The sequence below is a fragment of the Schistocerca nitens genome, chromosome 9 (genome assembly GCF_023898315.1).
Source record: "Schistocerca nitens isolate TAMUIC-IGC-003100 chromosome 9, iqSchNite1.1, whole genome shotgun sequence".
In the NCBI taxonomy this organism is placed as follows: domain Eukaryota; kingdom Metazoa; phylum Arthropoda; class Insecta; order Orthoptera; family Acrididae; genus Schistocerca; species Schistocerca nitens.
This window is the reverse complement of record NC_064622.1, coordinates 117,764,324-117,777,309: the sequence shown is the minus strand read 5'-3', so window position 1 is coordinate 117,777,309 and position 12,986 is coordinate 117,764,324. Positions and strand designations below refer to the sequence as shown.

The 12,986-nt window shown below is 36.7% G+C and overlaps 1 protein-coding gene across 1 annotated transcript in view; it reads right to left on the bottom strand.

The window, feature by feature from the left end:
- The window catches only part of LOC126203288 (serine/threonine-protein kinase BRSK2), a 195,958-nt gene that overhangs the window by 133,275 nt on the left and 49,697 nt on the right, over nucleotides 1-12,986 (bottom strand). Inside the window, exons 5-6 of the mRNA XM_049937545.1 lie at nucleotides 9,066-9,216; nucleotides 3,237-3,452 (exon numbers count right to left, since the gene is read on the bottom strand). Of these exons, the coding sequence (XP_049793502.1) occupies nucleotides 3,237-3,452; nucleotides 9,066-9,216 (367 nt within the window). The remainder of the gene's footprint in view (nucleotides 1-3,236; nucleotides 3,453-9,065; nucleotides 9,217-12,986) is intronic.

Sequence of the window (12,986 nt, the reverse complement as noted above, 5' to 3'; positions counted from 1 at the left end):
TTCTAAGAATGTTACCTTGCTATGTTTGCAATGGCCAGCTACTGAAAATATAGTTTACCTACAATACAAATGATGATACTCACAAAATAGTGAGAAACAGCACTTAGGCCAAGAAAATTCAAGTTCTGCCATCTGAAAACTAGTGGAGTTCTGGAAACTGTTTTATTCATTAGGATACAACTCTGACATGAATAACCTCAGTTTTTCCAATTTTCTGAGTAGAATTTCAGCCATGATGGAAACTACCAAAATTTTGGACTTTTTCTGGTTTTTACCAAATTCTTCAAAGTTACCAGAAATGCAGGGCTTTAAATTCTGCATCAAATCATACGAATATATAGTGAGCTGGCATGAAAATTTTGTTACATCTTGGGCTCTAGATTTATTCTCTGAGACAGTTTTTAATTGTGTGTTCACTGGTAGTTCATGTGTAAATTGATGTGATAGTTCTTTGGAGAAATTTATAAAAAGCATTCAATTTATCAATAAAATTTGGAGTATTTTTGCACTGTTTCACAAAAGATAACATACTTCAAGGAACATCATCAAATTCTGATGTAGAATCTGTCAGTACAGGAGTTAGGAAACCATTTGAATATTTTAATAAGTATTTAAGTGATTTATACAATAATGTGGCAGAAAAAAAACAAACATGAAGCTTGTTTTTCCAGATGAGATTAAGAAATACTAGGTGGCAAGTATTCTGATTTCGCTTCTTGGTTTTCCTAAGCTTAGGATGTGTGAGGAACAACATACTAGATATCAAATGGTTGCAGAAAACATCAGCAAAGATCGTTTCTACTGCCTTAGAGCATCTCTCAAGGTTGTTGGTGACAATGCTGTCAGTGACAATGAAATACCAACAGATGCTGGAAAGTAAGACCAATGTTGTCAATGATTAGAAAAGCACGTCTGCAACATCCTAGTCCAAAAATGGTTCCTATTGATGAATAAATGGTGCCATTTCATGGGCAAGTTCACATGAAACAATATGTTAGAGGAAAACCTCAACCTCTGGGCATGAAAACCTTTGTAATGGCTTCATCAAGTGGACTACCCTTTGATTTTTTTGATGTATGAGGGTGGACCGAGACCAATTAATTCAGTGATATACTGCCAGCAGGAACAATGATTTTCATGGACTGATATTTCACTTCTTTGCCTCTTCTAAGTTCTCTTATCAATCACAGAGCAATTCGAGGGTGTGGAACAGTGATGACTTCAAGGTTACCAAAAAGCATTGGCTTAAAAAAAGATGGACTTCTCAAACATGAGGGAAGAAGAAGTTTAGACCAAATGGTGAGAGGTGATGATGCAACTGCAATCATAAAATGGCATGATAATTGTGCCATTCATTTGGCTTCTACCTACTGTGGGGTAAGTCCTGTGGAAACTTGTTGAAGGTAGAGCAAGCAGCAAGAGTATTACATAGAGAGCCCTTGTCCTTTTGCTGTAAAGTTGTATAACTCTCACATGGGCAGTGTGGATCTCATGGACAGGGTCATTAGCAAATATGCCATGAGAGGTAGAACAAAGAAGTGGCCGGCCAGTGTGGCTGTGCAGTTCTAGGCGCTTCAGTCTGGAACCACGTGACCGCTACGGTTGCAGGTTCGAATCCTGCCTTGGGCATGGATGTGTGTGATGTCCTTAGGTTAGTTAGGTTTAAGTAGTTCTAAGTTCTAGGGGACTGATGACCACAGATGTTAAGTCCCATAGTGCTCAGAGCCATTTGAACCATTTTTGAACAAAGAAGTGGACAATAAGGGTACTGCACCATTTTTTTTATTAATATTGCTGCATCATATGTTGAATACAAGAATACTGCACTTGAAGAGAAATGGCAAAGAAAACAAATATTATCATATTTCTCCTTCAAGATGGTTATTGCTGAAAATCTGATTTTCAGCACCACCGAAAGAAATAGTCCGGATAGATATGAGAAGGAAGATGATGAAGAGGAAAGTGAAGAAAGGGAAGAGAACAATGAAAAGAAGAGATGATCAGTTCAGCCAATACCACCAATGGCCAAAAGATACAAATGTGCTTTGCACATCCCAGAAATGGGCACCGAAAAAAAGAACAGTTCAATATGCAGAGGAACGGGCTGCTCAAAGCTAACGAATGTGAGATATTCTGAATGTATAGTGATTTCGTACTTTACTTAGGAAAGAAACTGTTTCAAAAAGTTTCATACTTCATAAGAATATCCTACAACATTTTTTAAAAAAATTGTAAAAAGCTTTTGTAATGTTTTACTTCTTATACTTTTAACAATTTATATTTCCACAAGGACATGTAATCAGACAATTTTAACAATATTGTGCACTTTCTAGCATGAGGAGGATGTATGTCATGCATATAAGCAAATATAAAGTAACATTTATTTCTTCACTGTGTGGCAGATTGTCTTGTTAGCAACCTGATGTATCGCATATGATACATGGCCTGCAACAATTTGTAAATATAAAAAATTTTATTCATTAATATTTTACAATCAGTGGTGCCAACCAACACGTTAAAGCTTCTTGTGTTCGATTCACTGTATAACTCTCTCTTCAGGTCTCTAGAGGTTAGGCAAGTGGCCCTAATGTTTGGGTTCATCAGAGTATTTGAATTATTCTAATAGCATTTATCCACAATTAATTTCTTCACTTCAGTTGATAAAATCAGAGACTATAACAATACAATAAAAAAGACATTTCTTGTTGCATTAATTATTTAGAGGGGTCTTCAAATTTTTGTTTGGATAAGTTTCTCAAAATCCTTGTTCAGGGTTCAAAAGTATGGTAATGTACTGTGATGTAAATAAGTTCCACAAGCTTCCACCTAACATAAAATAAGTAATCAGACCCCCAATCAATTCAAATAAAAAATAAAAACATACCCCTTCAGTCACTTTTTCTGCAGATTAGTTGAAAATCTAGAATGAATGCTTGAAAGGTTCTGTTAGCTACATATAAAGTGGCAGTGTTCAATGTATAGCTGTATGACATGTGACTGTGTAGTACAGCTGTGGAGGCACCCCAAAGTAGCACTGTAATTTAGTGACACTTTTCCTGTAAATACAGTACACAGATTAACTTAGTACAGTGCATAGATTAAGTTTCTATGATCTGTTTATCTTTAGTTAACATATACCTTGACTTGCTCCACATCATTGAAAGTTCTCCCTCTTGATGGCATCTACAGAACATGCTGGCTGAATGAATGAAAATTAAATAATGTTATATACTTACTGTAAGTCGCTTTTCTGGATTGACCTCAATCATTCCTCTCAGCAAGTTCTGGCAGTCAGGTGGAACAAAATGTGGAATGTGAAATACACCTCGTTTCACTTTCTCCAACAGTTGCCTCAGATTATCGTCATCAAATGGCAGTGCTCCAACAAGAAGTGCATAAAGTATAACACCACATGACCACACATCAGCTTTGCGGCCATCATACTTTTCACCCTGTAAAAATAAGATTGCTTTATTACTACAAGTTAAATTTGAACAACAACTATGTTATTTGATATGTGAATGTTCTTGGTTTACTTCTCAGTCAGTGATAATTTTCAATACATAAGTATATTCAAAAAACTGTTTTTACTGGTACAGAAAATTTACCTTTCCAGCAGAACCAACTAGTTATGAGCTCCTGTTGTGTGTAACAATATTACCACATTTTGCAATGCATGTTACCATGATTGGAGTTGGTGAATAGGAAAACACTTGTTATTACTGAGATATTGATTATCTTATGCAATAGTAACTCATAATAAATTTTATGCACTCAGTGCAATGAAAAAAGGTTTCAGAAGTAATATGACAAAGAGAAGAGCACTTCCATATATGGCATGTAGTACTTTATATGCCCCTGTAGAGCCCAGAGATAGTGGCCATGTGTGTGAGAGTCATGCTTGTGTGAATTTCAGAAGAAGTACTTATTGTCCAAAAGCTTAAATGTTTAGTAGTCTTTTTCACTGTGCCTGTCTGCAGCTCAACATCTCCCCTACACAGTGAGAGCATTATATCTTTTTCATATTTTTTTAATGGATTTTGTTACATGAAGTTTGGTGTTTACCATTGCATGGTTAGTTATCAGAGTAATTTTATACATGTACCCACCATTGTCAGGTATGTAAATGGTTTAGAGTTGTAACAGATAGAATGACCATCAGAGTGTATAAGTGTTGTTTGCATTTATTGTCGTTGCCAGGCATTGTTAGATGCATATGATATGTGAACAGTGTCAGATATTGAGTGATCACTGTGAAGGTCGGGAAGATGCCATGTACTTGTGTGAAACAGTGTCAGCAAAACCTGGTAGAGGTCTCTTTGTGGGTCTCCATTTTACTGGCTGTTTGAATTGTACAATATCTAGATTTGTGGGACATTCAGATGTGATGGGGACTTGATGTTGGACTGAATTGTAACATGAGGGCAGGTACACTAATCAGCAAGGTCCTGGTCAACCACGTCTACTCACCACAAATGAGAATCACTGTATTGTGCACCAAGCAAACCATAGCCCAATCACATATGTGCTTGTCATCTGAGAACAATTAAAGGACTCCCTGCAACATTATGTATTATCTCACAATACCGGCAAGAGAATAACACTAAAACATGGTGTCATGATTAGGAGGCATGGACTGCTGATGAAATGCATCACATTGTGTTCAGTAATGAATTTAGGTCCTGCACTAACCTGGATGACCACCGTTAGAGAGTATGCCAGTAACCTGTGGAGAGGTTCCATCTCCAAATATTTATGAGAGAAACAGCAGTGTTATTTCTGGAATATGGTGTGGTAAACCATTGGATATGACTTCAGGTCATGGCTACTAGCAATTGAGGAAACTTTGATGCCACAACAGTACATCAAGAACATTCTGTATCCTCATGTGTTTCCTCTCTTGCAGTAGTATTACGGTGCTAGTTTTCAACAGGACAATGCTCATACAGGCATTCATGTGTCTCAATTCTGTACAAGTGATGTTAAGATACTCCCATGATCAGTAAGATGCCCAGATCTGTTACCAGCAGAACTTGTGTGGGATCTGCTTGACCACCAACTCCATCTCAGTGTCAGTATTGAGGATATAAATGACCAGTTATAACAGTTGTGGGCTATCTTGCTGCAGGAATGGATACAGTGCTTTGTGACACTCCTCCCAATCAAATTAGAGCATCCATTCAGGCCAGGTGGGTGCAACATCACACTGATAACTGGTCTCATACTGTCAAGCTAATTGTAAATTTGACCTTATTTCATGACCACCAAAAGTGCTGTTTCATTTCATTTCCTCTTCTCATTCTCAGTGCTCCACTTTTTTATCAGGCAAGTTTTCTCTCTTTCCTTTTTTTTAATTACAAGATCTGTTGTTATGTAATTTGCCAAGATTCATTTACTTTGTAATATTGTTAACATGACTGCCCCATCAATGCAAATTTAGGAATCTCATACTGACAGCATTATTGTACCAACAACTGTTTGAGGTAATCTTCTTCTCAAATTCAATTACATTTTATTGGTACTATAAACATTTGTACTTTGATATGATGCTTATGAACTACTATGAACAAAGATGCTACAGAACACAATACTGACATTCCATAGGCGTTTTTGTGGTTGACATGTAGATATTTTCAGCATGATTACTGTGTGTCTAAGGTTGCTGATTTTTATGTGGTCTTCTGGCAATGGACATCATGTTTACATCAAATGATCAGAGCAGATGTGAGCCGTCAAATGTATTTTGCATCCCAGAAGTTTATCGAAGTAAATGATAGCAATAACTTTGGGTATTTGAAGTATGTTCTCATTACTGCATATAACAGCTGAAATGCACAATACAGTGTAATACATTTCACAATTCTTACTCAATATTATGTTTGGACTTTAATATTTCTAGGCCTGTCTGGTGAGCATCATAAGTGATGTAAAGGTTTTAACTCAAAACTTATAAGCATTTACTATTTTATTTTCTTGGAATAGTCCTCAACAAAGTTGTTTGTTGCCGTTGTCCAGAACTATGAGTGGCTACCCAGAAAGTAGCTTATATTTTGGTATTAAAACGAAGTATGAGAAAAAAGATGTTTTATTCAAGCAGTTTTGTCAAATAAAGACATGACTGGAGACAGTGGCTGTTACACATGTCAAACTGCTGTGTTGTGAACCAGGTCTTCACCTGTTGGAAAGAGATGGTAATCACTGGGTACAAGATCCAGAATGTATGGTATATGAAGAAATATGTCCCACCTTAAACCATCGATTACCTCTTGAGCGCAATTTACTGTGTGTTGTTGAGTACTGTCATGCTAGAACAATATTTTTGAGATCAACTTTCCTCTACACTTATTCTGAATTGCTCCTCTTAAGTTTTCCAAAGTGGGAAACTAAACAAGAGCTCTGTCAATGTGAACTGATGGTTTTCTTGAATCTCCTCACTGATTTTTGTGACCAGTTCATCAGTCAAAATGCTTGGTTCAAACTTCCTGGCAGCTTAAAACTGTGGGCCGGACCGAGACTCGAACTCGGGACCTCGACTTTCGCGGGCAAGTGCTCAACCAACTGAGCTACCGAAGCACGACTCACACCCCATCCTCACAGTTTTACTTCTGCCAGTACCTCATCTCCTACCTTCCAAACTTTACAGAAGCTCTCCTGTGTACCTTGCAGAACTAGCACTCCTGAAAGAGAGGATATTGCTGAGGCATGGCTTAGCCACAGCCTGGGGGATGTTTTCAGAATGAGATTTTCACTCTGCAGCAGAGTGTACGCTGATATGAAACTTCCTGGCAGATTAAAACTGTGTGCTGGACCAAGACTCGAACTCGGGACCTTTGCCTTTCACGGGCAAGTGCTCTACCAACTGAGCTACCTAAGCACGACTCATGCCCCGTCCTCACAGCTTTACTTCTGCCAGTACCTCGTTGAGTCTCGGACCGGCACACAGTTTTAATCTGCCAGGAAGTTTCAAATCAGTGTACACTCTGCTGCAGAGTAAAAATCTCATTCTGGAAACATCCCCCAGGCTGTGGCTAAGCCATGTCTCCGCAATATCCTTTCTTTCAGGAGTGCTAGTTCTGTAAGGTTCGCAGGAGAGCTTCTGTAAAGTTTGGAAGGTAGTAGACGAGGTACTGGGGGAAGTAAAGCTGTGAGGATGGGGCGTGAGTCGTGCTTAGGTAGCTCAGTTGGTAGAGCACTTGCCCACGAAAGGCAAAGGTCCCGAGTTCAAGTCTCGGTCCGGCACACAGTTTTAATCTGCCAGGAAGTTTCATATCAGCGTACACTCTGCTGCAGAGTGAAAATCTTATTCTGGAAATGCTTGGTTGTTCACTTCGCTCTTCGTCATGAATGTTGGTTCAGCCATTTTTAAATCTAATGCACCATTCATACACTTCATTTCTGTATAGTTCACACAGTTCCTGATAAATATCAGTCAGTTAATGGTTTTTTTTCCCAACAAAAACTTATTACTAAATGTACTTCACAACTTATGGGATTTTCAGCTGTGGCAAAATTTATAACTATTATAGTGAAATAATGAAAAATGTCACAAACCTCACACTGGCACGGCTGGATGAAAACTGAATGGACATATGCTCAAACAGAAATATGACTGCACTACACCTGCCTATTATTGCCGGAGACAGAAACAAATGGTTCAAATGGTTCTGAGCACTATGGGACTTAACATCTATGGTCATCAGTCCCCTAGAACTTAGAACTACTTAAACCTAACTAACCTAAGGACATCACACAACACCCAGTCATCACGAGGCAGACAGAAACATTATCTACTTTCTGAATAAATATTGTATTATAAGACACAGTACAATTTCATACTATATTTGATATTGTTTTCTGTACCCTGTCTTGCACGCGAAAATGAATGCTTGCAAAGAAAGCACTCATGAGGTGTAAGTATTTGAAACTACATTTAAAAAGCACATTCATGTGATAACTGAACAACAGTGTGCTAATTCAGATAGAACATTGATACAGAAGGAAGCTTTCATGTTATTTTGAAAGGAACTGTTCCCGTCAACATGGGAAAAACACAGAAAACCTAAATATGAATTGTCTGACAGAGATTTGCACCACTGTCTTTATGAATGTGAGTATAGGGTCTTAACTAAACAGACACCTCACTCGCCTGTATATGATTAAATCCTTTACCTATGAATCTGGTCAAATCGCTTGGAATTCATGCCTCAGTATTAGGAAAAGGGTAGTTGCTACTCACCATACAGTGCAGATGCTGAGTTGCATAAAGGCACAGCAAAAAAGACTGATTTCAGCCAACAAGGCCTTCATCAGACAGACACACATACACACACACACACACACACACACTTATGCAAACAAAACTCAAGCACACATGACTGCAGTCTCTGGCTGCTGAGGCCACATATGATGTAAGTGTCATCCTGAATATTGAATACATCACAAACATTGGAATAAATTCTTATCTCTTTTCATGAGGAAACGGCCAAAAATGACTAATGCTTACATGCTTACATTACGTGTTGTAGCAGGGAGGATATTCCATATGCTGACCCATCAGTCTTATCTCACTTTATCAGGTGAGGATTGGTAACAGTGTGGCCAACAGTGAGTGTGGTGACACATTGAAACCAAGGCATTACAGACACATTCAAGTGTGTATTATGCAGTATTGTGTTGTGTCATGTTGATCACATTAATGATATAATCTCCTCACCTTCAATTTATTACATAAGCCTTCACTTGTGGGACAAGGGGACCACTACTCAATGCCATCAAAACTAACTGCAGTAGAAAGAAACATCTCATTTTATGATATCATTTAAGCAATAAGAACATGGCACACATGGGTTATGTCAATCATTTCTGACAATGTGGATGCAAGTAAACATCTGCATCTCCAACATTTATTTTTGTTTAAGACTGCTGTAATACTTTTTCTTCTATACCATACTGCATACTAGAACAAATATATACTTACACATTTTGTTACTTCAAATTTTAAGGTTATGAGTACATAAAAACATCTACAATAAGTGACACTTTTCTTTTTTATTTGGTATATTTACCCTTATAACTTCAGGGCAGGCATAGTGAGGTGATCCACAGCTAGTCTCCAGCATACTGCCAGCTGGCTGAAGAGATGCCATACCAAAGTCAGCTATTTTTATGTTGTTTTTCTCATCCAACAGAAGATTTTCAGGTTTCAGATCTCGATGGCTGTAAGCAAAACAGGGGGTAAATGATCCACAATGGATTTTTAAAGAAATTCGAAAAAAAAGAAAGCTTTCAGATTCAAAATTTCACAAGAGAAGGTAATAAAGAAGGCATTACAGAAAAAAGGAGTGTAAGAGAATGAAAGGAAAGGACAAAAAAACATTAGAAATCCAATGTTAGAAGGTAAACAAAACATCTGAAAATTAAAATAGGAACAAAACACGAACAAATACAAGCTATCATACATGTTTCATACTTCTACTGTGTCATGTATGAAATCAACTGAACAAAGAAGTAGAAACAACAACTTTATTCTCTTTTCGCCATCAGTTCGACACAATTCTTTATCAGGACTGGCATTTCCATGTAGGTGAACTATGTAGTTGTCTAGGACACTGAAATTTAGAGGGGACCAAATTTTGGGCAAACAACCAGAAAATTTTAACAAACTGGATTTTCAATTTGTTTCTATTATTAGCACATTTACCAACCAAGTAGCATAACAATATGAAGGCAATAGTCTTGATGCCACACAATATGAGCCTTGTGCAGACTCATACAACAATTTTGCATGTCAGCAAGTAAAATGGATAATCTAAGTAAGAGAAGGGGAAATACTCTTGACATTTCTCCTGTCTTTTTCCGATCATGATTATAACACTTTGTTATTTGATGCTTATTGTTTTTCTGTATTTTGTTATTAAATACTGCAAATTATTGCCAGACAAACATGTATTATGTTCTACTGCCCATTTACAAACACTATTTTACAATACAGAGTTGCTATTTTGGGGTGAGCATTAGAATAAATGATAGGGGAAGGACAAGCAGGGCAGATACATTACTTACCTGTGTGCCAATGTATACAATATCAGTCCTGGTCTTAATTTCTATTAATCATTTGGAATTTAAATTTAGATTGTTTCTACTTTTCAATGACCTCACTGGTGGCACTGACATGCTTTACCAATAAGGTAAATCAATTAGAAATAATACTACATGAAGAAACTCCCAATAATCTAGCAACGGACACAATGCCAACTAAATGTGCTTGAAATTTTAGATCTTACTTTACTAAATTATAATGAAGCAGCTAGCTCATTTAGAAGGAACAGTGAGGGCTGTAATATTAATCCATAGCAAATAAAAAGAAGCTGTATACACAGTCTTAATTTAATATGCAAAAAATATAGTGTTGAAAATGTAGTAGAAGTAACATGCCAAAAAGTAATATGAAGTAGTTCTTTGCTGTACATCCTGAATGTCTACAGACAGCAAAATGGATGCACAGACACTTTCATTAAAAATGTTGGGGAACTCTTACATATCATTCCAAGCAAAAGCTGTGAACTCATACCACTAGGTGATCTGAACATATATCACAAGATTCCAATGATAGGGGAACTTTTTAGGACAGTCAAAACAGTTGGCTTAAATAATGTAATATTGAATCTGACACTTATAATATGTACACAAATAGATAACATATTCAGAAATCTGTGTGACTTCCAGTACAAAACTGAAGTTATAGAACCAGCTCTATTAGACCATGATGCAATAAAAATATACTTAAATCAATATCACCACCAAAGAAAAGGTGAAGTCGAAATGAAAAAAACCCAACAACTCTTAAGCTTAAACTTCGAAAAGGAGGATGGGAAATGGTGGAAAAAGACTCTTTACTAGATCATAAAGCGACAACTTTTTTCACCATCTTTTCCTGTTATCTCAATACAACATTCCCGGTAAAAAAAGGCCAATACCAAAACATCAATAAAAACAAATAATGGACAACGAAAGGTATTTTGATCACTAGGAACAAGATAAAAATTTAGCACAGAATATAAAAGGCTAGCAATGATAAAAACATTAAAGTCTATTTCAGAAAATATAAAAAATACATGCCAATGCACTGCATGCAGCCAAACTACTAGACACAAAGACTGAACACAAGTAGCGCTGACAATTAAGGTTAGGTTTGCTGGTACATTATAAATACAAGATTGTACACCATCAAACTCACAGGAATACAAAAAAATACAGTTTATAATCAGCAAAAAATCTACAACAGAACAGAGTAATATCATCTATCTCTTGAATAACCATTTTGGCACAGCAGGACAAAAACTAAGAGAAAATGCAATAACACACAAAAAACATGTTAGTATCCATAAAATAAGTGTGGTACTGTTTCCAGTGAGATAAGAAAAAGACTGAAATCTAAAGCAAACATTTTTTTTTGGCAACTGACAGAATACCATCTATAGAAATTAAACATAGGAAAACAAATAACATCTTACACACTAAATCAATGTGTCATTCCTGGAAGTAATTTTTTCAAATTTGTTAAAGACAGCCTTGATAAAACCAGTTCATACAAAGGGAAATGAATACAAACCAGAAAATTATAGATCCACAGTTCTTTTGCCAATCATATTGAAAATGACCTTATGCACAGAGATTCATTGGATTTCTAATGAAATTTGAATTAACCAATTTGAAGAAACAATTTGGCACTCAGGAGGTCAATGCAGTCATTGATCTCTCTGAGAGTATCTTAACCAAACTAAGACTCTAATAAATGTGTAGGAGTGTTTATGGGTCTAACAACAGCCTTTGCCTGGATAGACCACAAAATTTTAGTAGAAATATTAGGACTATATGTGTAAGAGCAAACACAGGAAATTGGAACCTATCATAACTGACAAACAGGAGCCACAACTGTTGTGTGGCACTGTGAATGCAAGAAATAGTGTATAAAAGTTTCCATACATAGTGGATTAGAAATGGAACATGGGCAGAAAGGTCAAACAGATTAGAAGGTCATAATTTTGATCTTATTATTAAATGCTGCTTTCACAATTTGTTTCATATGAGCCAGGATACATCAATAAGATGCTATACAGAGCAAGACTTGTACCTGGTGGCCAAAATTGGTAATAATTTTTTCTAGCATACATTGGTTCCACATTAACACATCAGCATATCTACCAAGCTTCACTACCGTATGGTAATTATGGCCCACATTGGACCTCCATGTGTAACTGTACTTTAATTAGAATCCCTGGTAGATGAATTGACAGAAACAATTTGAACCAGTGAGCAATAAAATGTTGCAATATCTGCAACCACAAATCAAGAACATCAACTGTCATCACATATGTTTGAGATTTTGTGGATTAATATCCCACAAAATTTTGCAGTGGAAGATAGCAGTAAGACAATGTTGCGAGTGTGTTCTGCAACAAACAAGGAGACAAATTTATCCAAGAAACTTATAAAAAAGAACAGACAGATGTCTCATTATGACCCGAACAGTATAACTGAGTCATTTTGATACATTACACTGCAAGTAATAATTTACAATGCAACCCCCTTGGACACTAAATACACTAGGTTGGTGCATACGTTCATAATACTTTTCCTTAACTTTAATAAACACAACAGATAAACATATCAGAGACTTTAGTCATCAATGATACATTCTCCTTCACTATTTACAACAGTCTGCCAATTCAGGGATAAGTTTTTCAGTTCTACAACTGAAGAAATCATGGGGTTTTGAGGCACAGAACTTGTAGAGCCATGTTTGGAGTGCATTTTCATATGGAAAGGAAGTTCCCGGAACAGTATTTGGTAGAGAGTGGAAAAGGTGAAATCTAATTGTGCAAGCTCAGTGTGGAATAACTTCCAAATCGAAATCCTGTATAGTGTGTTTTGTCAGTCTAGCAGAATGTAGACAGGTGTTATCACAGAGGACATCACTTCATACT